Genomic DNA, 26,996 nt, shown 5'->3' on the forward strand with positions numbered 1-26,996 from the left:
TGTAATAAATTTTGCAAATGTTAAAGTTGGACGATCTGTATGGAAATGATAAAATTATAGAGATTTTGAGGATTTTTTGGTCTCTGTGTTTCATGGACACTTTTTGGAATGAGATAGCTAAATAAAGTTTATCCAATGAAACTTACCTTAGGATACATATGAAAAAATAAGTACTAGTAAGATATCTTGATACATGAGTATAGTGTGGCCTATCATTAATACTTAATATATTGTTGCATTAATTTAATGCTGTCATCTCAATAGTCTTCATAAGCACAAATTATCTTTCATCTCATTGGCAGATTAGACTGTAAGCTTTTGTTAATGTGCACCATTCATTTTGTGTTTTAGGTTTATGATTACTGTGATTTTTCCCTTCTATGCACTGAAGTCACTAGAAGTGGGCAGTTCTTTGCTGGTGGAGAGGTGCTTGCTGCTCACAGAATCATCATCTGGACAGAAGATGGTCACAGTTACATCTATCAGCTGCTGAACAGGTGGGCTCAGATGGGAGCGGCGTACAAAACATTCAGGTTGAAAATGAACTTTGGGAGGTTTATTATGGAAAAATCCCTGCATGCTGCCCATGATCAAAAACCAGAACAAAACAACTTTGGCACTAGAAGATTTACTCTGGGCTTGGTAGGCTTCAGCCTTTGTATAAAACAGCAGGGGAGGAAGGAATGAGATTAACCATGTATAACTTGTACAGCTGGTGCTGGGTTTTCAAAAAGTCACTTGTAATTATTAACCCAACAATTTCTAACTAGAATTTAGAAACTTGAATGGTACCATCCGGCTTTTGAAAGTGGGAGGGGAAAAAAACGAATAAAGGACCCCAAAGTTGTAAACTTTGCTTTTTATTTTTTGCCACGCAGTGGGCTTTCAAAAAGCATATACCCTGCTGATGGAAGAGTGCTTAAAGAGACCATTTATCCTCATTTGCTGTGCTCTACTTCTGTGCAGGAAAATAAGGTAATGCAAGAAAAGAGGGACTACCTCAAAGCTGCTTCACTCTGTGTCTTAGATGAGTGCTGCTTTGTCTGTAACAGAGTCAAGATTGAAAAAAACTGAAGAATCACATCAAGTTGTTAACAAGAAAATCAAATCTAAGTGTTAATAGCTACTGAAGAGAAAACTTTGCCTTTAAAAAAACCTATTTTTTTCAAGTCTGGATAAACAATACATATTTATTACAGAAAATTATAAATGTTTTAAAATCAAAGGAATTAAAATTCCTAATTTGCCACCATAAATAGCCATTGTAAATATTTCTTATTTTATGTATTTACTTAGTTTAATTGGAAATTTTTCAAATATTTGAAAAGTTTCAAATTAGTATAATCACCACTCATACATGTACCCTGTACCTAGATTCATCAATTGTCAACATTTTGCCATATTTATTTTTTATTTCTGTGTGTGTGAGTGTGTGTGTGTGTGTGTGTGTGTGTGTATGTGTTACACATATATACAGAGGGTGCCAATAAAATGTATACACTTTTTAAGAAAGGAAAAAACTGTATTAAAATTGTAATAATATATACAAAAAACAAAAGATGATTGCAAGTCATGTTTTGACTTCTGCAATTACAAGAGGTGCTCAAAGTGGTTACCATCAGTGTAATTTTAATACAGCTTTTTCCTTTCTTAAAATGTGTATACATTTTTTTGACACCCTCTATACACACACACACACACACACACACACACACACGTTTCACTGATCCTTTTGATAGATGGTTTGATACATTATTAACATTTTGATGTATCTAATTTTTAAACTTTATCAAATGGTTTAAATTTACATCCTATTTTATATTTTAGCTAACTATATATTGAGATCATTTTCACATGTGTTTATTTCTTCTTCTGAATAAATTTTCTCATCTAAACAAGTATAATTATGAATCCTGGAAGAGAATTGAGGATATAATTGTGAGCTTTTACTCGACTGAATTGTGTCTTTGACACTCTATGAAGTCTGGAAATTTAAGCACTTATTTTATTATAGTAATATTAACCAAAGTGTTTTCTTTTAACCTATTGGACTTAGTCAACAGTTAATTATCCAAAAATATATTTCATCAATAATGGAGGAGTTTTGAGTTATTGATGTGTCAACCAGGGAAGCATGTTACTTTTTACAGAGTGATGGTTTGCTTAATTAGACATCATGGCTGTTGGAAACCCTATAGTTCAGTGACTGTTGCTTTAACATATCTGTGAGGTTTTGTTGCAAAAGCTTGATTAAGAAACTGTCAGCCAAAAATGAGAACTCCAGGTACCACTGGGGCCTAGGCAAACTTTAGAATTATGGCATCCAGCAGTATTTCCAAAGTCATTTGTGGGCGTACATAGAGCTTTGGGTTGCTGTTGATCACAAAAGCAGTAGTGCGGCTTACTCAGAAAGGCATTTTCAGTTACTTTAAAAAGACCTGCCTTTCTTCCTTTTTAGCTCCAGAATGCATTTTTATAAAGCGCAAATTCCCCTGAAAGCTAAATAGGAACTTCTAGTCTACTGTAAATATCAATATATACATTACTATGAGGAAAAAGTATGGAAGTTAAAAATTAACTTAAAAAATACTAATCTTATGAAGTGCTACCTTACATGGTTTCTCAAAATGTGCAGATAAAGATTTCTGGGTCTTCTATCAATAATAGTTATTGAGACAACCACAGTTGTTTTTGTATTTTAAAAGTGGGAAGTGTTTGGAAGCCAGTGAAATATGAATAGAATAGTCTGGAACTGAAAGAAGATGGTGTACTCATCCTGGATAAAGGGCACTCTTCCCTGCCCTTTATCCAGCCAAGAAATGAAAGTCAGACGTTATTCTTTTTATTCAAACAACACCCATATTCACTAAATCACCCGTATTCACTAAATATAAGACTTCTTAGTCGCTCTTGCCTTTAGAAGGTAATGAAGGCATTTTGGTGGGGTGGGGAGATGAATTTGAGAGCCATAATGGGGCTTAGAAAAGGGTGCTGTGTAAACATGTAGTATTGACTGGACTTTTTTTTCTTTTTTGATCAATACCATAGAATTAAATTAAGATTTGAGAGTCACATGTTCTCAGAGTTACCATTGGTGATGTAGGGAACATAGCTGCTGATGGAGTTGTAGTAGCAAGAATAGGGACTCTGCCTTCCTTCCAGTAGCTTTATGAGAGTCTCCCTGGCGTCAGATCACAGCTGATGATCCCTGAGGCTGGTGGCAGGGCACCTGGCTATTAAGATGAAGAGCTGGGCTTCCCAGGGTCTTAGCTGAGGAGTAGGACAGCAGCACTGAGGTGAGAGTAACTGAGATAGCAACAACCTGAGGTTTGCACATAAGAAATTTGAGTGTATGAACTAAGAGTAATGACACTGGTGAGAATGATAGGGAACTATTTTTGAGTCCTTACTATTGTCAAACATACTCGTGGTATGTTTGCATCACTTCCCACCATATCATTTGCATCACTTCCCACCGTGATCTCATTTTAAAACCGAGGTTCAGAGAAGTCAATTCCCAGAATTTGAACCCAGGCAGTTCAGCCCCAGCATCTGGTAATGGATCTTTGCAGTGAGTGTCTCAATTATTCTGAAAGTAGGCAATAAGAATGCTTAATACTTATTGAGTATGTTCCAAGTGCCTGGAGCCATTCTAAGTGCCTTCCTTTTATCAACTCATTAATCCTGACAGTAATCCCACATAGTAGGTGCCTTTCTTAGCCTTCTTTCACAGTTCGGGAACATGAGACAGAAAGAAGTTAACGTGAATTACCTAAGTCAGGTAATTAGCTCTTTTAAAGGAGTTCATATGTGCTAAAACCAGGATTTGAATCCAGGCCATTAGCCCAAGAGAATTCACTCTTAATGACTACTATGTTACCATTTGGAGTATGGGTACTCCTTGTGATGGGTACTGGGTCCTGTGATGAAAAATCAGAATTCACAGAAGGGGCTGTGAGCAGGCAGGCAGGTGAATTGCAAAAGTAGAGTGGGAAGGAGGATTGAGGTGTCAAGGAGTGGGTGTGAGCAAGTGAGGAATGGCAGTGAGAAGCTGAGGGCAGCGGAGATAACGGCAGCACAGGGGCCTGAGCATTAGGGGCAGCACGCGGAGCTGCGAGGGAGGAGTTGTGTGCCCTCCCCCGCCAACGCCAGCCATCCTCCAGCCTCTGTGGAGCTTCAATTTTTAGGTTCCTAAAGTTTGAGAGAGTTTGAAAAGCCAACTTCACCAAATTTTATCAATACCATTCCAACATATACAAAAATGGTGGCCTTGAGAACTCTTAAGACCCCAAATGGCCTTCTGAATCTTAAAACAAAACAAAACAAAACAAAACAAAAAAACAACAAAAAAAAATAAAACAAGATTTATTCAGAGAACTTGCTTCATTGGAGCTGTTTTCCTGTCCACAATGTTCTCATTTCTTGGGACCATAGAGGATTACATATCTTGGTTGGATGGTCTTGGATTAGTTTCTTATTCTCTTTCTATCTTAGTTTTCTTATCTCCGTAACAAGAGTTAACAATATTTATTTACTTCGTAGCTTTGTTGTGAGGATTAAATGTAGCAGTATTTCTGCGCTTAATATTCTCTGAAGATACAGAATAGAATTTTTCCACTAATGTCCCCAAGTCCAAACCTTCAAATATACTTTTGACTAGGAACTGACATTTTCTTAGACTTCTTTAATTCAAACACCAGCACTTGGCTTTCTTTTCAGGGTGCCTTTTATTTGTACATCAAAGGTAGTTTTTATTTTTCTAATTTGATTCCTTTGTGCATAATCTCTATATAGAAGTCTGCCCAAAGAACATCTACATTGCACTGAGTAGTAGAGAGACTCTAGACTCACTCGTGAAAGCATGTCTTTCAGAGCACTGATGCCGAATAGTCATATTCTGCCTCAGCAAAATTATAACTCTCTCTCTATAAATATATGGCATTTATATAAATTATACATATGTGATTCATATTTATATTAATATAATAATACAAACATACATTTTTAATAAGTTAATGGATTCACTTTTGTTTTTCTTTGTGAGTACTTGGAAAATTTGGATTCAAGTATGTTAAATCTGAAAAATGGTTGACAGAAAGTGGAAAGCATTTTAATAACACAAAATTACCGTACAAATATTTGTTGTTGCTATTTTAACTGACAATTTGAACTGAAGAGACCATAAATAAATCAAGTCTTCTTAGTGGACAGTAAAGTATTGTCATCAAGATATGGGCTCTTGAGTCAGAATTACTGGATTCAAAAACCCATTGCCCTCTAAATCACCTTAGCTAAATCAAGTGCTTCATTCTCAGTTTATTCATCTGTAAAGATAATGATAGTACCAGCTTCATGGGATTATTGTGAGCATTATTTAACTGAATACATGTAAAGCTCCTAACAGTATATGTAATACATACACAGAACATGTTCAATAAATGTTAGATATTCTTATTAACTCCCTGAAGTCTAGCTGATGACATCACTTCTTATTTTATAAAATTTTACTTTTCTTGAGTAAGAGATTGTAATTACTTGAAATTTTTGAAACAGCAGAAATAAATGGAAACTTTCAATTTAGTTCGTCTATGAAACCTTGGTCCTCCATTGAGAAACAGTGACTGTCATTTTATGCTTAGATATTTTCCTATATAAACAATAACTTTTTGTTTGGACCAGAGCCTTCCCTTTGTCATGGGCTACATGAATGAAAGGAAAGAGCCTTTTTATAAAGTACTTTTCTCTGGTGAAGTCTCAGGAAGAATTACTTTGTGGCATATCCCTGATGTTCCTATATCCAAGTTTGATGGTTCCCCTGGAGGTAAGTAAGACAATTTCCATTTCTAATCACATATACTACGATTCATGCTGGCAACAATAATGTAGAGTAGGCTGATACACCATACTTATGTTTTTCAATTTGTCATGTCCGTGTGCTTTCTCAACCAATATCTCTATTGGGTTAGTACAGCTTCTTGGGGCAGCAAGCACAGGGATAAACTTGGACACTAAATTTTGCAACGTGAATGATTTAATATTTGCTTATTGTAATTTCTCTTAAAATGAAAAACTGAAACCATCAAAGTAAACAGTACTGTGGAGAACTTTCAAACTCCTGAGACTATGTATTCCACATTGAGGAACCCATCTTACTCTTTTCACCTTATTTCAAAATCAGTGTGTCATCTCTGTGAGTCATTGTCTGGGTGTCTGGACACAGCAGACACAGGGTCCTTAATAGTTGCATTTCTAAGCACAAGTTTCCATTAGTTACCATTTTCATTGGTATTGTGTACTTTCAGTGTTTCTGTCCCAAATGTTTTCAAAATGATTCATTGAGACCTAGATTAATAAGAAATGGGTCAAGAGATAGACTTAGAGCTTGGTGTGGTGTGTGGAAAAGTTTCTTACAAGTCAACTTTAGCAGTTAAAAAGTATATCATGCCCACTACTGAGCCTGCGTCATGGCAGCTCTAGGATTTCTCATGTTTGTTCTGCTTCCAGCAGCGGAATGAAATGTGTAGTCAACCTTTTTTATCATTAGAACCATAGAACTTTATGAAAACTCTCAGAGCTAGCCTAAGGTTTGGGATTGAGATTTACACAGTCACTGTGGCATGTGTACTGCAAGGGTGAGGAGGCCCTTTCATAGAGAGGTAGGTTGGCTTCCACTAGCCATCTTTGCTCCTGGATGCTAAGCCTCTCCCACTTCTGGAACCTGCCGGAGGCCCAGTTCAAATGCTTAGGTGGTCAGCTACCATGTTTCCCTGTAAATGAGACCTAGCCAGACCATCAGCTCTAATGCGTCTTTTGGAGCAAAAATTAATAGAAGACCCGGTATTATATTATATTATATTATATTATATTATATTATATTATATTATATTATATTATATTATATTATATTATATTATATTATACTATACTATATTATATTATATTATATTATAAAGATCTGGTCTTATATTATAAGATCCAGTCTTATAGTAAAATAAGACTGGGTCTTATATTAATTTTTGCTCCAAAAGATGCATTAGAGCTGATGGTCCAGCTTGGTCTTATTTTCAGGGAAACATGGTATATAAAATGGTAATCAGTACTCTTGGTAGCCATAGATAGTTGGCTGGGGTTATGGTATGATTTTCAGATATTCCTACTCTTAACATTTAAAGAATAAATTTCTTCCATTCACCTCACACAACTAAAAGACCCCCAATTTTCCTTCTTAACATTGCTAAGGCAAGTAGAGAACTCATGAGATTGGCCCACCATTCTACATCACTGTAAGAGTTTCTCAGTTCTTTTCAGTTGACCTAAGTCTAAAATGAATGCACTAATGCACATCTATGTTTCTGAGGATACTTGAAGGACAGAGGACCAATAAAGTTGCACTTTGAGTGAAGACAGTGGATGGCAGGGGAACTTTTCTGCCTATAACCCACTATTAGGATGGCAAAGGAGCCTCTATGTACCCCAACGGATGGTGTCTTGATAATGTTTTCAATATCTGTGATGACTATATAAACCAAATTCTCCCTTTTGTGTGTGTTTTCCTTTTAGAGATACCAATAACTACTACCTGGACCCTTCAAGATAATTTTGATAAACATCATATCATGTCACAAAGTATTGTTGACTACTTCTATGGGTTTAAAGATGGAGCTGGAACAGTGGTAATCACTTCATCAGAGTATGTTCCAAGTCTTGATAAACTAGTATGTGGCTGTGAAGATGGTACAATTTTCATTACGCAGGCTCTGAATGCTGCCAAAGCAGGTCTTCTGGAAGGCGGTTCTTTACTAAAAGGTCATTGAATTTTATTCAACCCTATTTATTTATCTAAATTTCAACTTTAAAAAATCTATACTAAGAAGATTGCCAAAGCTTAAAATATTTGCTGGCATTTTCTAATAAAAAAAAGTGTATACCTATGACTTGTAGTCATCGTTTGTTATCAATATATATTGCGTATCTCAATTTTAATACAGTTTTTTCCTTTCTTAAAATATATATACATTTTTTTGTCACCCTCTGTGTATATAGATAGATATACATGTAGATATAGGTATATGAAACATTAAAACATGCATATATATATACATGTTTATATGTGTGAATATTTATATATATTTAATATATATTTTTAAAACCAAACAGAAAGTCATACAGTGAGAAATATGTTTCTCTTTCCTTGATCTTTCTGTTTCCTTCACCAAAGGCAACTGCTAGTAAGTTTCTTTATATCCTTCTCATATTTTTCTGTGCATATATAAGCATATACCAACATAGCAATATACATTTTTTTAATTAGTTTGTACAAATAGAAGCATATTCTACACATATTTACTGAAATGTTCTTAAACACCTCTCAAAATATTTTAGAGCACATTCTTTATGAACCCATTTAAAATGATTAATAATAATTTTAACTTGTAAAAATATTAATTGTGTTTAAGTTTTTCTAGTCTTTGGCACTAAAGCAATGCAGAATTAGCTATCTTTGCACATATATGTGGGTATATCTATAGTATTAATTCCCAGAATTATTAGATCAACATTTGTGTATATTTTTAATTTTGAAAATATATCTAAAAATGTTTTTCAAAGAACATGCATCAATATACATGTGTATCCACCAACAACCTATGCAAATACCTTCCCCCCCAACCTTAGCCAACTTTGTGTGCTATTAAACTTTTAAATATTTGTCAATCTGGAGAAAAAGGTATCTTCCTGTTTTATTTATTTTTTCTTTCTTTGTTAATGAAATATAAATATGTTCTTATATATCTTTGTGCATTGTAATCCTGAATATCTATTAAATAAAGACTGTTGAGCAGTAAGTTGTCTTATGTAAAGGAAGGAAAAGTAGGAGATGGTTGAGACTTGGAGATGTGCAGATACATTTGTATCCCATTTTTTAATCGTACAGATCCTACTTGACTACAAGGTCCTTAAGGGTAAAGACCAAATTTCACTTAAGAAAAAAAAAAGATCTTGTTACATTGTCTACTATTGTTCTCAGCTTACTTTGGCTACTTAATAAAACTTACTACCTTGGGATTCAGTGACTGAAACAGAGTAGTGAATAACAATGAACCAAATGGCGGCTGTTAAAAGTTAGTGAAAAAGCTTAAGACCTTAGCATTTTTTACCAAAGCTGATTTGTCTCATCCAGAAAACAAGCAGAAATTTACATTTGACTTGTAGAATCTGAATTAATATTCATCTTGCTTTGCTTAAGGGATATAAAGTGAAGATATGTCTGATGGATTAGAAGCAGCTAATGATTCTTTAATGGAAGTAATAATGACTCTTTGGGACTCATTTTTAATTTGAATAAAGAGAGTTTGTGGTCTGTGGTCCTTTCCAATTTTTTTTTAGGTTTAGCTAATGAAGAAGCAGTGTGGAAACTGGGTGTCAATAGCGCTGTGTTCTAGTACAGCTATGGTATGAAATACCCAGTTTCCTACCAAGTGCCAGTACTAAGAAAATTATGGGCATTATCTTATTTATTCTACCCAACAGTCTTGTAGAAGTAAGTGCTATTATTATCCCAGTTTTTTAGATGCAGTACCTGTGGCTTAGAAGGAAAACACAACTCATCTGTGGTAACACATCTAGTGAGTAACAGACCCAGAAAAAGCCAGATTTGTTTAACAGCAAAGCTATGCTCTTAAAACATCATGCTGTGCTTTTTCATACTTGGATTCAAGTCAGCTTAACTTCTCTGAGCCTCCAATATTTTATCTGTTAAATGAAGAAGTAGAGTTAGGTAACCTCTAATATCTTTGAAAGCAAAAACTGTTCTATGAAACTTTTCTTTTATACTAGACTTAGTCATGCTGATTTAAAGGACAGCGGTAATGTTCTGAGATTATTTTTGTAGAGGCAAAATGTTCAAACTCATTTACTCTTTTAGAACAGTGTTTGCTATTTTATGCACTGGTATTGGTAACTGGCTAAAATTCTTAAAGAATTAGTAGACTGAAAACCCAGCATCAGTTCTTCATCAAAAGCATCAGCTCTGGCTGATGAAGAGGCACTTGCCTCTTGAGATGGTCCAAGAGTTGTTTATTGATTTTTTTTAGCCAACTGTCTAGCTTTAATTATATGTAGTTTTCTTATATTAAACATTTATCAAATATAATCTCAGGACTATTTCTTGAACACAAATAACTTTTGTTTTGTTTGGTGTTTGGTTGTTTTTCAGATTCCCTTCCTCACAAAGTTCTCAAAGGCCATCAACAAAGTGTTATTTCATTACTTTACCCACATGGTCTCTCTTCAAAATTAGACCAAAGTTGGCTGGTGTCTGGGGACCAGGACTCATGTGTCATCTTGTGGGATATCTTTACTGAAGAAATTTTGCATAAATTCATTTTGGAAGCTGGTCCGGTAACAAGTCTTTTGATGTCACCAGAGAACTTCAGAGTGAGTTAAGATAAAGAGTAAAACATATCACATAAATTTGAAAGTTACGTAACATTACAACTAGATGATTTTTATGCATTCCTTTCTAATATTTTATACGAATTTTATTATTACAGCTTATACAAATAATTTGGTTCGAAGGCAATGGTTTTGTCAATTCTTTGCTTTACAAAAGTTAGTTAATTCTCTTTAAGTACTAATATTCTTTTCTTTTTCCCCTAGATCTGTCTCTTAATTTTTAATGGAATTATCTTTTCATTTTTAGTAAAAGTAATAGACACTTGATGTAAAAACATTTCAAATTTATAGGAATCTACAAATTAGAAATCAACTTGTGCCTTCAACAATTTACTTTTATAATAATACTGATAATAACATTTTCTTTTTCTTAAATAGATTTTTGTTTGTTCTTTCATTTATTTAGCAAGTAACAGCCTTCAACAAATTTATAAGCATCTACCTGTGTTGGGCAAAACCAAAAACAGCAGTACCTCGGTTTTCGGACGTCTCTGTTGACGAACATTTTGGTTTATGAATGCCATAAACCGGAAGTAAATGCTTTGGTTTTCGAACACGACTCAGAAGTCGAATATGTCACACAGCTTCCCCTGAGTGCAAGATCCTGAGGCCTAGCTGCTGGCTGTTTTCGAACGTTTCTGAGCTCGTGGATTGCGTTCGAAAACCGAGGTACCACTGTACTTTCAGGTATAATTTTCTCATGCAATGTGAACTTAAATTCCATAGAGCTGATATATTTGTTAAAATATGAACAACCAACTTTTGAGTTTCCTACATTTGTAAGTTAGTTGATTGGCTTGTAAAAATTATTTTGCTGTAACAATATAAAATAATCAGCTCCATTGCAAACTCAGAGAAATCTTACACTATATTTTTGTAGTAAGACATAATAAAAGTCATATTTCAGCAACAAATAATTTAAGAAACAGTGAAATAAAGTTAAGTGACTTAAAAAAAAAAAAACACCTTACATATGGTGATTTAGATACGTCTTTTATTCCTGAGGTTCCCCTCCTTTTTCTTTTCTTTTCTTTCTTTTTTTTTAATATTTTTTTTCTCTCAGCTCTAGGACATAAGTCCAAGTCAGTTGCACTCCTGACCCCTTTTACTTCTGCCTCCGTCATAGAGAATTTAACTCTAAGGATCAGGACCCATGCAAACCAAGTCAGATAAAAAAGGAGGTTATTGAAACGGCATAAGAGGCAATGTTTAGACATCCATTATGAAACCCTACAGCAAAGACCTAGTGGAATTTGAACTTAAATACAGAAACCAAGGTCACTCCTCAGGTCTCCCTACCTCAAAAGAGCCTGCTTTTCTGCAATTGCTCCTTTCTCTTTTCCCTATGACTTCTTTTAGCTCTACAATTCAAATGTCTAGAAAAACAATTCTGATTGGCCTAGTGTGGGTCTCTAATGTATGTCTATTTGTGGCGCAAGAATCTGTGTTCACGTGTTGGGTGTATGTTAAGTTGTGTGTATTGAGTTCCCTGAAGTACATTGGACTGTCCATCCATTCTGAGGATGTGGGTTGAGCAGGTTTTCCAAGAGGTAATATTGAGGAGGCAGTGCCATCTTCCCCATTCCATAAGTCTCGGCTCTCCCCATCTCTCTCACCTGCTGTTTTGTGATTCCTCCCCCACTCAGGATTTCTGTAGTCCCCTTAAAAAGAATTAGGAAAAATAACATGCCCCCCCATGTCCCACAAAGTGTCAATGATGGGCACTGGGAGATTCTCAGGGGATCACAATTGATGCTTTAAACACAGCAGCTGAAACTCTGGCTAGTTGATGTAGTGAAAGTAGGAGCATCCGTACAGCAAGGTGATAAGAAATGAAACAGAGGAGAGAAGAGCCACTCTGCACTTCTCTCCTTCCCCCGCCCCATCCAGCCACCCGCATTCACGGCTGACATTTGCATGGCTCTTATGGTGAGGCACAGAGCTGCCCTATACACGCCTCCCAGGTTAGCCTTAGCAGGACCCATCACGGATGGTCTTTGTCCTAACCTTTGTGTTCAAGGTAACCAGATGCTGACTTTTTAAAAAGTGCTCTAAGAATCTTTGTCCCATGAGCCTATTTTTGGTCCTTGTGTCTTTGAGACTGTACATTCATTGGGAAGTATCTAATGCTTACCTCTTTTAGATTGTGTCTACATTGAGTTTCCTGTTTGGATTAGAATCTGTATAGTTCTGTGAACAGCACCAAATCACATTTTGAGGCTTTAAGTGGAAAATACCAGCTCATGATACTCTTGGGCCTAAGCTTGTGTCTACAAATAGCTTCTTTTTGTGGCAACAAATTAGTTCTGGGGTTTATTTTATTCTGCGTTACTTCCGATGTCTGCCTTGCAGCCTCAATTTGCTGAGTGATAGTCAATCAAGTACTTCGTTTATCTTATAAGTAGATCTGGACTGGAATTCTCCTTTTCACTTGCATCTCTTGACCTTCCTGATAGATTGTTGAGCTTAAAATCTACTCAGTGTTTAAAGCTCCCATGTAGAATGTTATGTGGAGAGGTGCTGTACAAAGCAGAAATGTTGTTTTGTAAATGGGGCTTTAACAAAAATTTTATGTTAGCAGGGAGAAAATCTGATTTAATTGTGAAGAATGTATTTGACTCTTTACTATTTGCTTACAAAGTATGCTGTTTTGTTTTGTTTTGTTTTTTTCCATAGCTGAGAAGTAATCAGGTAATTTGCTGTGTGTGCAGTGACCATTCCGTGGCTCTCCTTCACCTTGAGGAGAAGAGGTACCTCTTTTGTGCCCGGAAGCACCTTTTCCCTGTGAGGATGATAAAATGGCACCCCGTTGAGAATTTTTTAATTGTTGGATGTGCAGATGACTCTGTTTACATCTGGGAGATTGAAACTGGTAAATTGAAATGTTACCACTTTTCATCCTTTATATATTTATACATGAAAGCATTTGGCTGGATGGAGAATCCCAGATATTATGTGGTGATGACCTCACTTGCTTTAACTTTTGGTTGGGCTGGTGTTGAAGGTGTGTGTGGAAAATAAAACACAACAGCCCAAGTCAGATCCTGACCCACTGATGATTAGCTGACAGGGCAGTGCACAGGAATGAGCCAGATATTTCTGGAAGCTATAAATAAAAACATAAGTTATCTACTTTAATTATTAATAAGAGAGAAATTTAGTGTCCTACTAGTCTAAAATTATCATTAAATTCTGCCTTCTTCAGCATACTCATCTCAGCAACATTTTGAGTTAATTGATGATCAGTAATAATGGAATATAATTAATTACAAAACTCCAAAAAAGTTGAGTCAGGGAAACTGAAAACTGAGTGGCTCCACTGAACTTTTGATTTCATAGTGAATGTATGGTTTGGACCTTAATGTTTTTAAGAAAGTTTTGGTACGTAACTTGAGAGTATCACATTTCAAGCAAATGCTGGAAACATGTCAAATAAGGTAAGGTAATTAATGAATGTAAGTCAGGGGAGTGCACTGGAGAGTACATTTCACTGAAACCATTGCATGATTTTTATTGATTAATCAGTGGGGGTTTTATGTTGGGTGTTATTAACAGACTGGATAGTTTATAATATTATAGTTTAGAACCATACTTCACCAAAATAACTGCTATATACTTTACATCTGACTTGTATGTGTTGATGATGTGGCTGATGAACTGCTATATGGCGGGTGCAGCATAACCAGCCTTACATGTGTCCCTGGCTTTGACAGGCTTTCGTGTTCATTTTCCCATTGGATTATCACAACTTCTATGATAGGAAGAAAAGACCTTCTTCTCCATTTTATTGATAAGGAATTTGTAGCTCTGATTTGTAATGCACAAAATCACACAGCTAATAAGTGATGAACCAATACGAGAGCCCCCGTTGTTCTTTGCGAGATGTACACAAAATTAGGAGAGTGTTAGAATTCTTAGCTAATCTATCAACCTGAGTGACAGTTAAGCATAATGGATAAAATAGGCTTTAAAACTTCATCTTGCCTCTGGACCTGCTAAGGAAGAGCTGTATGTAATTTCCTCGTCTGTGCAAATCGGAGGAATAGTGCTGCCTTCCTGTTATGATTTAAATGAACTAATACCTATAGTGCTTGATATCTTTCGATGTCAATAAAAAGATGTCTATATCGTGTTTCTGTCACTGTTCTGGCATGAAACTGAATTCAACCCAGGTGGGTCAAATGAAGAGACTTTAATGAAAGGACTATTTGTAGGGGTATGGATAGGGATTAGGGAACAGAGAAGGAATGGATAGTGAGAACCCCGTTACCCAGACACTGGCAGTATCTAGGGCCAAAGCGGCAAAAGGAGAAAATAGTGTGGCTGGAACTCAGAATGATCAGAAGCTGAGGAGGAGTGGTCACTCCCTAAACTCATAGAAGAGAAATAGCTCCGATCAGAGGTGCAGGACTGAGACAAAAGGAGAGTTGGGGGAAATTCTCTTTTCTCTCCTTCTGTACTTGCCTCCATTAGCGGAATTCGCTGGAAGTCTGAGGAGAAGGCTGGTCAGTTCCAGCCAGCAGCCAGGCGCTCAGAGCAAGACACAGAAGAGTGGGGAAAGGATGGAGTAGGTTGTCAAGTGGATGATACTCAGCATTGTGGCCATTACGGACACAGTGTACTTCAACTCGGGAGGCTCCTACAGAGGGTTACTTATATTGTTTTCTACAGAAAACTTTGTTTTAGAATTGCTATATCCAATAATATGGACATGTTTGGTGCCAAATTAACTTATACAATATTATTCCAAACGAGACCGTGAGGCTGTTTATCTCTTGGTTATTTACATTGATAGTTTGTAAACAACCTTAACTCAACCTAAGATGGAGCTTGTAATTGGTGAAAATGATGCTAATAATTATATCAGTGCCCTCACATTTGTGACGTGCTTCATCACTTTGTCAAAGCATCCTCCCATTGACCATCTCAGTTTGAGCCCCACGGCGCTCTGTGGAGGCGGCTGGCCAGCAGCCTAACTTTCCTCATTCCTTTTAAATAAGTTAGTGTTATTCCTTTTCGTCTTGTGTCTGGTATGAGCTTTGTTTTGGGTTCCCTTTAAACTCTGTAATTCCAATTTGCCTTAAAATGTAATGTTCTACTTTTTCTTTCCCAAGCTGGATTTCAGCTAAGATGCTTCTATCGTGTTTATTGTACTTGATTTATATTTTATCCTTTTCCTGTAAAGGTGGAAAAATCCAGAATCAGGAAGCTTTCCATTTATAGTTTCATAAAGTCAGGGAGGAAAAAATTCAGCTAAGACCAAAACAATTAGACTGAAAATACATCTATGGAGGGCACAGAATATGCTTGTTCACTGCTGCACCTAGCATGTGAATGAATGAATGAATGAACAAACGAACGATCCCAAATGGTCTTGGGCTTTAGTAGATTGAATACAAATGAGTTCATTTTAACATTGGCCAATTGAGAAGGCTCTTCCATCATGGTTACTCAATTGTAGCTGTTCTTAGCTTTCTTCTCCAGTCTCCCTGGAGTTTCTGGAGTTCACAGAGCATGTCTCACTCACCTCCTCGGGTATAAGTAAGTCTGTGTATTTTCTACTCCAGCCAATTTTTCCTGGGCTGTTGCCTTTCAGCTTTGCTAAAAGGTTCAAACTTAGCTCCATGTGTGAACAGACCTATTCTTTACTCCATTTCTCCAGCACGCTGCCTCCTCTGAATACATGAAGGAGGAATAAATTGACACTAAGGCATTTATCAGATCTTTCAGCACTAGAGCAACTCCAGAGTTCATAGAGAGAAAATAGGAGGTGTCAGGGGGATAAGGATTTGGAGGAAAGGGGCCTAGAACTAAGGCGGAAAAAAAGGCTGAGGAAGAGGCTTGAAGCCAAAATTAATTAATTTTCAGCTGTGCCAAAAGTCCTCCTTGATGGCAGTTTGGAGGGCTGGGGTGGGTGTAGGTCATTCCTGTCACCTTCCCCTAGGCGTGGAGGATGGAATATGATTCCATCAGTTTTTCACAAACACTTTATAACAGCCTATCCCTACTTTATTCATAAATCTCTTTGGTAGAATGTGCAAGTATATTCTAGAGCCATGTACCCCATGCCCATTTTATCTTGAAATCGTAAGAGGCAGTTCTTCCTGTGACAAGTGGGATGGCCAGATGCATACCAGGGTGAGGTTCAGAATCATAGATGGGCATGTCACTCGATGGAAAAGGTAAAAACCGAAGGAGAGGAAGATTCATGTCACAGTGAGGGCCCTCATCTTCTGGCTAAAAATGCAGAGCTGCCAGGGTGGGAGTGATGAGGGCACCTCGTTTTGCTCATTGATTTGCTGCTTGTCCCGTGATGTTTAGGCCTGATTAGGAAGGGAAAACATCGGAGATGTCATTTTGATGAATCTTTGAGTTGCCACAGTGTGTTTGGCACTGACAACTGTGGGCCAGCTTTGTCACCCTCATTGCTGTGAGACACACGAAGGATAATGTAATACTATTTTTTTTCCCCTTAAAATACACACCAGTAATAAATGCCAACTCTGAGCACATTGTTCGTTTTACAAATTGAATTTAAATAATTTTGAGGACTTTTCTGTTCAAGGTAATGGATTTACATAGCAAAAAAAAAAAAAAAAGAAAGGAAAAAAAACTTGTGTAATGAATTTCTTGTGTGTTAATATAACAGTATTGTTATTGAAGGTCTTGTGTGAATGTGTTGTGAAATATGCCATATTAAGCAACTGGATTTTTTTTTTGTGGGAAAATGAAATCTTACTTGCTTGAAAATAAAACACTTCTTGACAAGATAGTTTAGAAAAGCGTTTTCTAAATTTCTGGATAGTAAATATTTTCATCTTTGTGGGCCATGTGATCTCTGTTGCAACAACTGACGTCTGCCCTTGTAGCATAAGATAAGCCATAGAATGCATAAAGGAGTGGGTGAGGCTGTGTTTCAATAAAACTTTATTTACAAAAGCAGCCCTAGTTAATAGACCCCTAAGAATGATGGTAGTTATTTTAAAGATCATGATTTTCATATACCTAATTCTAAACAGTTCACAATTTTTAATTATACTTCATTGACTCTGTATGGTTATACCCATTTTACGAGGGAGGAAATGGAACATAGAGATTGTTTGAGTCTGAAGGTCCCCAGGCTAGGTGTTGGGCACCTGCACTAAAACGTGTATCTCTTTGTCTTGTTCTGGTGTGTTCTCTGTACCATACAACAGGAACACCTCTTGGAGACGGAGGTCAGCTTTTTGAGACTGTCAAGCAGGGGATTAGATAAGAAAAGCTCTGAGAAGAAAAGAAATGGCTGCCAGGAAACCTGCTACATGCTCTCCTGAAGGAGAGGATCTCTGGCTATCTCTCAGAGCTTGGCTCTCAATTTACACATAGGTCTAACAGCTCTGGTCATCTGATTTCTCAGATGACAGATTGGAAACAGCAAATTGCAAGCGGGGAGACTGTTAGTGGCAGGCACTCTGATAGCAGAAACGACAGCTGATGGGAAAGGGAGAGAGGCAAAACTATGTATCTCTGCTCAAGGCTGTCTTTCCTGTGCTCATGGGAAGATGGTCACCACGGAAAAATGCTGACATTGTTTCCCCTGCTCAGGAAGCTCTTAGATGTGCCTGCACAGGGTATGGCAGCCTCCAGTCCACTTCCCAGGATGCCTGCTGGGGAGCTGGGCTTTCTCTTTCTCAGGCATTTCTGACTCCAGGAGGTATATTTAAGTGTATTGATTATATCCACAGTGGATTCCACACCTAAGGAATCTCAGAAGCAGCTTGGGGCCAGTTCAAAGGGACTGAAATCTTTGGCCAATGAGTAGGTAGAATGCAGGGTGTGTGTGAGGCTCTTTTCGTTCATTTTCTTCCTCTTCCTGCTCAGGTAACGTGAGCTGTGTGACCGTGAGCAGGAAGCTTGACTACTCCTATAGCATGGCCTGAGGACCCAGGCTCTGCTTCTGATACAGTTTCTGTGAAAAAACACATTCTGAGTTTTAAAACAACCATCTTATAAACAGGCCATTGGAACTAAGTCTATGCATATGAAATTGAGGAAATAAGGAAGAAGATAATACATTTAGAGTTATTTTCACCACAGATGTTAAATTTTCTCTTAATTTATTTTTCTTAGTGAAATTAGCAGTTAGCTAGAAAATTATTCAGCCTGCTATGCCATATAAATGAAACATTTGTTCTTCTGTGGTTTCAAAGTACACAGACTTAAAAAGAAAATTAAAAAAAATAAAACCATTAAAGATAAGATGAGGTTTTTCAACTAATAGATAATAGGCCATATTTGCTAAAAAATATCCAATGTTTGTACTTCTACTGTAGATCTCAGTTTACTTTAATTGCTTATGGTGAGGGATATAGATATATGCGGGACACAGTTTCTCAGAAATATGCAGTCACATTTTCCCCAGTAGAACAGTCATGTGGTTAAATTCTTATTTTGCCACACCACAATAATCACACAAGGTCACTACATGGGCAAGTAATTTTCTAGTCCACAAGTTTTACTTGGTTGCCTTTTTTTAAATAAAATTTTAAAAATTCCACTAGTTACCAGCTATACCATTCTGAGGGACAGTTTTGCTTGGTTTTGTCATCAAGGTTTCTACTTTGTAAGTAAGGGGTAAAGTTACGTTGTGTCAACTGCCTGGTCAGCACAAACAGGGTATGACTTTCATTATATGCATGTGAAACATAGGTTTGGGATATGCAGTATCCGGCAGGTAAGATACTTATAGTTTCTCCATTATGTCATTTCCTCAAAGCCACATTATTTGTTGTGGTAGATTACAGATGGAACCCTCTTCGGGGGATTGTTATTACTCAACATGTATTTTTGGTTTGCTGCCTATTTTTTGTCTTTCTTCCTTCCTCCTTGGCCCGAGTTATCACTATACCATAATTTGAGATTTTGATTCATGTAGTATTGTGTGTACATGTGCGAGTGTATAAACTTTGTCTGCAGTTTAGCTACTACATATTTGCACGATTGTCAAAGTTTTATGTCTTGAGTAGGAATTAGTATCCAGAGGGGTTACGGCCAGGAGCCCTGGTATTCAGACTGCTGGGTTTGAATTCTTGCTGAAAGTTCCTTAGGGAGGAAGGCCATATGTAATAATTCTAGTATCCTTCATATTTCATCAGAACAAGAAATAATTGTTGAGCTCCACTAGAATGGAGACAAGGAAATAAGAAACCAGGGCCGGTGAAACTTTAAGTATAAACTGGTGTGGTAATATATGAAGACTTTATAATAAATAAGTTAATGTTTATTCAGTGCTAATGCCGTTAGGAGATGGAGAGTCTTTGAGGAGTTCAAAGTTGACTGGGGTAATATAGATTGGTTTCCTAGAACAGGAATGCTAGATACTAGAACAGGATGCTAGAATTATTACATATGGCCTTCCTCCCTGAGGAACTTTCAGTATAATCAGGGAAAAACTGTACCTTTGAAACAGTTTGAAAAAATATGTGATGCCATATAAGAAAATGGCACGGGGAGTATACCCAAATGTAGTGATGAGTATTCTGAGCTCTTGGCAGGTGGCTAGGGTGGGGGGATGGGTAAATTCATGTAGAGGAGATTTCTGTTATGTGTTCCCATTGCACAGTGTAGGTTCCCTCTTATACTTACAATTTCAGAGTTAATATTTGTCCTTCTTGTTAGCCTAAAAACACTTACACTGTTCTATCCCCAAAAGCTACAGCAGCACCTGATGACATGTGCGAAAAAATCAACAAATATTTGACTTTAATTGAAGATGAAAGAAATATTTAGCTTCTGTAAGCATAAGTTTTTCCATATGACTCATTGTTTACTTATAATGTATCAAACTACTGTTATTTCCTAGTATTTAGAGACAGCGTATTCTGCCACAGTTAATACGTGTACTCTTTGGCAAACCACAAAATTGATCAGAGCCTTAGTTTCTTCATGGTAATGATGAGATACTTAACACAATGTTGCAGAAAAGATGTAATAAGTTACTATATGTGAGAATACAGGCTTTATTTTATTTAAAAATGTATGTATATATACATATATACCATATGGTTGCTCTAATAAAGAAACCAGAGCAACAAAAGAAAAATAGATAATCAAGCCTTCATAAAAATTAAAAATTTGTGCATCAAAGGACGTTACCAAGAATATGAAAGATAGCCTACAGAATGGGGATAGTTATTTGCAAATCATATATCTGATAAGGGCTTAATACCCAGAATATATAAAGAATTCTTACAACACAACAAAAAGGCAAACAACCCAATTTTATAAAGGACAAAGGACTTAAAAAGATATTTCTTCAAAGAAGATATGCAAATGGTCACCAAGCACATGAAGGTTATCAACATCATTAGCCATGAGGGAAATGCAAATTAAAATCACAATGTGATACCACTTCACATTCATTAGGATGCTTACAATTAAAAAAAAAAAAAAAGGAAAATAAGTTTTGCCTAGGATGCAGAGAAACAGGAACCCCATTATATTGCCAGTGAGAATTTTATAAAATGGTGCAGCCACTGTAGAAAACAGTTTGGCAGTTCCTTAAAAGTTAAACATAGAATTACCATATGAACCACTTCTAGGTATAGATCCAGAGAAATGAAAACATGTCCACTCAGAAACATGTAGAGGACTGTTCATAGTAACATTATTCATAATTGCCCAAGGTGGAAACAATCCAAATGTCCATCAACAGATGAATGGATAAACAAATTGTATATACATAAAATGCAGTATTGTTTCACTCTACAAAAAAATGAAGTACTGATACATGCTACAATTTGGATGAACCTCAAAAACAGTATGTTAACTGGAAGAAGCCAGGCACAAAAGATCACATATTGTATGAGTCCATTTATATGAAATATCCAGAATAAGCACATCCATAGAAATTGAAAACAGATTAGTGGTTGTCAGGAGATGAGGGGACGGGAGTACGGAGAGTGATTACATAATGAGTACAAACTTCTTCAACGGTGATGAAAAAGTTTTGAAACTAGTTGCACAACAGTGTGAATTAATTAAATGCCACTGAATTGTACGCTTTGAAATCGTTAATTGTATGTTATTTCCATTTCACCTCAAAAAGAAAATACAGATAGTATGAAGAAAACATTTTTAAAAAGCAATTTAATCCCAACATTTGTTGATAATCCTTATTAATAGTTGGTGTATTATACATTCAGCATGTTTTCCTTTTACATATTAATCTACACAAACATGCTTGTATTTATTTTTATATTGCAAAAATCTTTTGTAAGGGTTACCCAATGATTCATTCATTATTTTCATTATTAATGTAACACCCTGGGAGGTGTAATGAGAGGTTTAGAAAGCCATTTCCTTTTACTGGCTCCACAACCCCAAGTCCCTTTCTTAAGGGCTTAAGAATCCTAAATGATATTACGTATTTCTGTCCATTTGAATGTAGGGAACACTTTAAAGTGGTACTGGCAATACCTGTGACTTTGTCATCAATAGATGTCACAGACATTTTCATATCACATCACAGTTGTCACCAGCATCTCCAAGTGTTATATTTATCACTTCCGTAAACTTTTAGGTGCACCACTAGCTCTCGTTATTTACTATATTAATAAAGAAGCATACAAGTTTGTTTTTAAAATATTTTGATGATTGTATTTCAATATAATCGCTATCGTTTATGATCCTATGTATTTGATTAGCAACATTTTGAACCGATATTGTGAAAAAAAGGTTCATTGGTTTCCCCAAACTCCTGAAGGGATTCATGGCATGGAAAAGGTTAAGAACTCCTGTTAGTCTAAAAGATTTTTTAATGTGGTATACATCAAAATTACTCATGGACTTTGGGGTAACAGTTATCACCCCAATAAACTTTAATTTAAAAAAAAAGATTACTCATGGTAGTATGGTAGGGAAGTGCAGGTCAGCATCTGCCTTTTCTTTAATAACAGAGGAAAAATATAGTAATAAAGAGTTTAACCTTATTTTCAACCAAATTAAATCCAATAATTAACATTGCATCACTGAAGGGAGGCATATAAGTCTTACTGTATAATTTTTTAAAATTCAGTATAAAGTCTTGGTAGATACCTTTACATGCATGTGTGTGCACGCACGTGTGCACACACTCACACACACACACACACACACACGTGAACATATTCTCTCCCCTCCCCGCTCCCCCCACCAGCACAGTAGTGTTCTGTAATTTAATCCAGTGAACATAGACTTCCACTTTGGTGAAACTATATAAATGTTAATTTGATCTCATAATTTTACAAATTTTTCAAGGTGTGGAAATTCCAAGGATATAGAAAAATTCAAGGAAAAAAAAGATCTGCATGGAGTAGTTTCTGCTGTGCTCTCTAAAATCCAGGTGTCACATTGAAAGTCTATTAACAAAAGAAGCACAAATAATTTTCTCTTCCCAAATTTGGATTTGCTTCTTTCTCAATCCTTATTAATTTAAACATTTGAACAGTTAATCTACATTTTATTACAGAACAATATATGAATGGCTCTATATTGTTTTTAGATACCCCGGACTTATTTTTAAAATAATACATCATGTGATTAATTTTTATCTGGTAAAGCACGGGCACAGGTGTGTGTGTGTGTATGTGTGTGTGTGTGTGTGTGTGTGTGTGTCTTTTAATTATGGTATATTCAACTCCACCTTTTTTTAAACCCTGGCATCTTAATATATGCTGTGCATGGTATTGTGGTATCTCTAGGATATCTTTGGAACATTTTGTATGCTCAGAAACAAATATGAAAATCAGTATAATCTCATTCTAGTAATACAAATAAATATTTTCTGCTCTTAAAACTACTTCCACCAATTAATTTGCACCCTTCTTTGCCCTTATTGTTTGCCTTGTCAGTTGTTGTCATCTTGGGTTTTACTGTAGCAAAGAAAATACTTGACTATAATGAGTTTTAGCTGATTCCTGCAGTCTGATTACACTTTTGGGTCAAGTGCTGGCTGGATATGTTTGTCACATGTCTGCATGTAGTGTTGTCAGGGGCTTATTCTATAGCAGCAGAAAGAGGAATGTGTCAGGGTGGCTGCTCTGTGGCTCCTCCTTAGCTTGGCCCCTTCTGTGAGCATTTTATACGGACACTTGGAAGGTTAGTGGGTTTCCCAGCTGCCATGTTTGGTGAAATAAACCCAAAGGAGCCATCTGCCCCTCCCGATGCTGCCTCCTTTCAATTCCCTAGCAACTTCCCAGTAGCCAGCTGCCACAGAAACGATTGGAAAAGCAAGACTCAGTGGACTGTAATGATTGTTATTCTCTGGGAAAGTAGAGTCTCTGATTTGGCTGAGCGATAAAGGATATTGGATGCCCTTGATTCATCTGAGTGTATCGATAATATCCAACTTGTACCATTAACTGACTTGTTAGGATTTGATGGGAAAGGCCCTTTGTGTTCTAGGGATGAATCAGGTGAAAACAAATCCAAAGGTCAAAGAATGGTGAGCAGAGAATTTGATTTTGGGAATGTTGTCAGATTGTATCTTGCGTGCTGCAAAAAGTGTTGGTTGGTACTGTGTTTCCCCCAAAATAAGACCTAACTGAAAAATAAGCCCTAGCATGATTTTTCAGGATGACATCCCTTGAACATAACCCCTAATGCATCTTTCTGAGCAAAAATTAATAATAAGACTGGTCTTATTTTCGGGGAAACATGGTAATCTCAGCCTTGTCTAAAAGTCCCGGGCATGAATTGGCCCAATATTTTCCCTAGTCCTATTCACAGTCAAGTGCAAGAAGATTTCATTCCACTCTAGGTCCATGTGCTGAGAAGACAAGGGCATTGCTTCAACTACGTGGAAGGCATTAGAGTACCAGAAGCTCCACTGAGGGACACAGGATGTCCTTTTATAGTTAGTTCATTATTTGAGCAAATCCTAAGTTGTTTCCGTAAATTTATCAGGTTGATTGTACTTTATCCCAACAGATCAAAATTGAGAACTTTTGTGGGTTGAGATTCTAGGGAAATAACTAGAATACGAAGATTTGACAATTTACCTTTAATCCGTGGTTTACACTGGAGGTTAACTTTCATTAGTCATCACACTTATTTCTTACTTCCAGAAATATCAACTATAAGTCTAATTTGAAACTCACATCGTTACATGTTCCCTATTTTATATCTGTCAGTTAAAAACTATGTATTCTTGTCTTCATTTCTTAACAACCATGATTGTGTTCCCAAGACTGGTCTGTTAGCAAAGCTATCCCTCATCAATGATTTTATAAAAAGAAGTTTTCTTTCATTCGATTTAAAAGAATCTTTAGTACATTACAATCTAATCATAGATGACATAGATAAAACAAGCAGCAAGAGTGGGAGTTGAGAATTAGATGACTCAGCTTAACCTGTATATGTATAAGGAGAAGTCAAATTCATGAGCAAATATCCTGTACTCTACAAAACTGAACATCCTACCAACTCATCAGACAATATCTCTTTTATTAGCTCTGGCCTCCTAGCTATCAATTATTTTGAATACAGGTTTTTGTTTTGGGTTTTGGTTTTGGTTTTTGTTGTTTTGTTTTTTTGGGTTTTTTTGGCGTGTTTTTTTTTACCACAATTTAAAATCTAAAAAGTTCTGAAAACAAGGGGTTAAAAAAGTGTTTGTGGTAAAGCAACAAAACCTAACCTTAATTCACATGAGGTTATTTAGTCCACTATGTGTGAATATTCCTTTTTTTCTTTTGCTGCAGATATATGACATGTGTGACTACTGTCTGCTTTCCCAGGCCCTGCTACAGTTGTTATATGTGCACTATTTTATATCTACAAAATCTGAAAAGTCCTGAATTCTAAAACCCTAACGGTCCTAAATATTTTTGACATGAAATTGTGGGCTTTCTCTGTCATTCTCCCCAGAGTAATGGATAGTTTTCTACAAAAACTATCTACAGTATGCTCTATATCTTTGTTTTCTTGCCTCCCATTTATTTAACACACTGTAATCTGGCTGTTCTGCTTACACTATACCAATGGAACTGTACTTCTTAAGGTTACTTCACTGCCAAGTTCAGTTGTTATTCTCTGGGTTACAGGTACTTACTTGACTTGTCTGAAATTACTGTCGTCAATGTTCTCTCTCTCCAGTCTTACATGATACTGTCTTCTCCAGATGGCCAGTAGCCACTCTTTCTCAGATTGTTTTACTTCTGCATGCTCTCTCTCTATTATTCTCTGCATTTATTCTCAGTGTACTTTTTATTTGTGTTTTTCTTGGGCTATCTTATCAATACAGATGGGTATGTGTGTGTGTGTGTGTGTGTGTGTGTGTGTGTGTGTGAGTGTGATTGTGTAAAATATATATAACATCACATTTACCATTTAAACTATTTTTAAGTGCATATTTCAGTGGCATTAAGTACATTCACATTGTTGGGCAACCATCACCACCATCCATCTCTGGAACTTTTTCAGCTTCCCAAAATGAAACTCTGTACCCATTAAACAAGTCTCCATTTCTCCCTTCCCCCAGTCCCTTGCAACCACTATTCTACTTTCTGTCTCTATTAATTTGCTACTCTAGGTACCTCATATAAGTTAAGTCATACAGTATTCATCCTTTTGTGTTTGACTTATTTCACTTAGCATAATGTCCTCAAGCTTCATCTGTCCTCAAGCATGTGTCAGAAATTTCTTCTTAAGGTGAACAATATTCCATTGTATGTATATGCCATTTACTTCATTCATTCATCTATTGATTGACTGACTCTTGGGTTGTCTTGACTACTGTGAATGAGGTTGCTATGAACACAGATGTACAAATATCTCTTTATGACCCTGTTTTCAATTCTTTTGGGTACAAACCCAGAAGTCAACACAGGTTTCTTAACCACATCCTGAGAGGTGAGGTGTGACATACTGTGGGATAGGATAAGCAGCCACCCACACTAGAATTTTTACTTTACAAAGGCCACAGTATTTTACTTTACAAAGGCCACTTTACAAAGGGAGAGCAGGTCATTTTCTAATTTCAAATTAGGTAAGACAAAGTCTGATGCCAGAAAATCTATCTATTCTGTAAGGCTCCTCTCACGGCATAAGGTATATGCAACTGCATACAAACCACCTCGAGGATGTTGAATTCGATGCTGAACTACGGTGATGGTGGTGAGAAGAACTAGAAATGCTCTGGCTAAAGAAGAGGGAAAAGGCAATGGTTCTATAGGGTTAAGAGCCCACCAAAGACCCTGGAACCAGTATAGCCATTCCATGAAAGTTCCCATCTGTAATTCCAAAGGCCATTACTCTTTCTTAGCCCCAACACTCTCAACAATATTTAGTGATAAACTTGGATCAATTGAAAGATAAACTATGTGCTATGTTTCTTGTAAGCCTCTAGTAAAACATGGAATTATATAACATAGTTCACAGATAACACTTAAAACACTTAAAATGAAAATGCTATAGGGCCAGATGGATTAGGACCTTCATCATCTTTTACATGAACTATTGACAACTTTCCTGATTACCTTGCTAGTTAAACCCTTTCTTCAGTTCTCTTCTCCATATTGCCAAACATG

General features: G+C 36.4%; 1 protein-coding gene across 3 annotated transcripts in view; it reads left to right on the forward strand.

Annotated features, from left to right (window-relative positions):
• WDR72 (WD repeat domain 72) overlaps positions 1–26,996 on the forward strand; it is a 204,887-nt gene that overhangs the window by 45,431 nt on the left and 132,460 nt on the right. For all 3 annotated transcript variants that reach the window (XM_033107033.1, XM_033107034.1, XM_033107032.1), the window contains exons 8-13: positions 352–497; positions 879–975; positions 5,680–5,821; positions 7,561–7,806; positions 10,214–10,434; positions 13,129–13,324. In XM_033107033.1, the coding sequence (XP_032962924.1) occupies positions 352–497; positions 879–975; positions 5,680–5,821; positions 7,561–7,806; positions 10,214–10,434; positions 13,129–13,324 (1,048 nt within the window). The remainder of the gene's footprint in view (positions 1–351; positions 498–878; positions 976–5,679; positions 5,822–7,560; positions 7,807–10,213; positions 10,435–13,128; positions 13,325–26,996) is intronic.

The sequence above is a fragment of the Rhinolophus ferrumequinum genome, chromosome 6, assembly GCF_004115265.2.
Source record: "Rhinolophus ferrumequinum isolate MPI-CBG mRhiFer1 chromosome 6, mRhiFer1_v1.p, whole genome shotgun sequence".
In the NCBI taxonomy this organism is placed as follows: Eukaryota; Metazoa; Chordata; class Mammalia; order Chiroptera; family Rhinolophidae; genus Rhinolophus; species Rhinolophus ferrumequinum.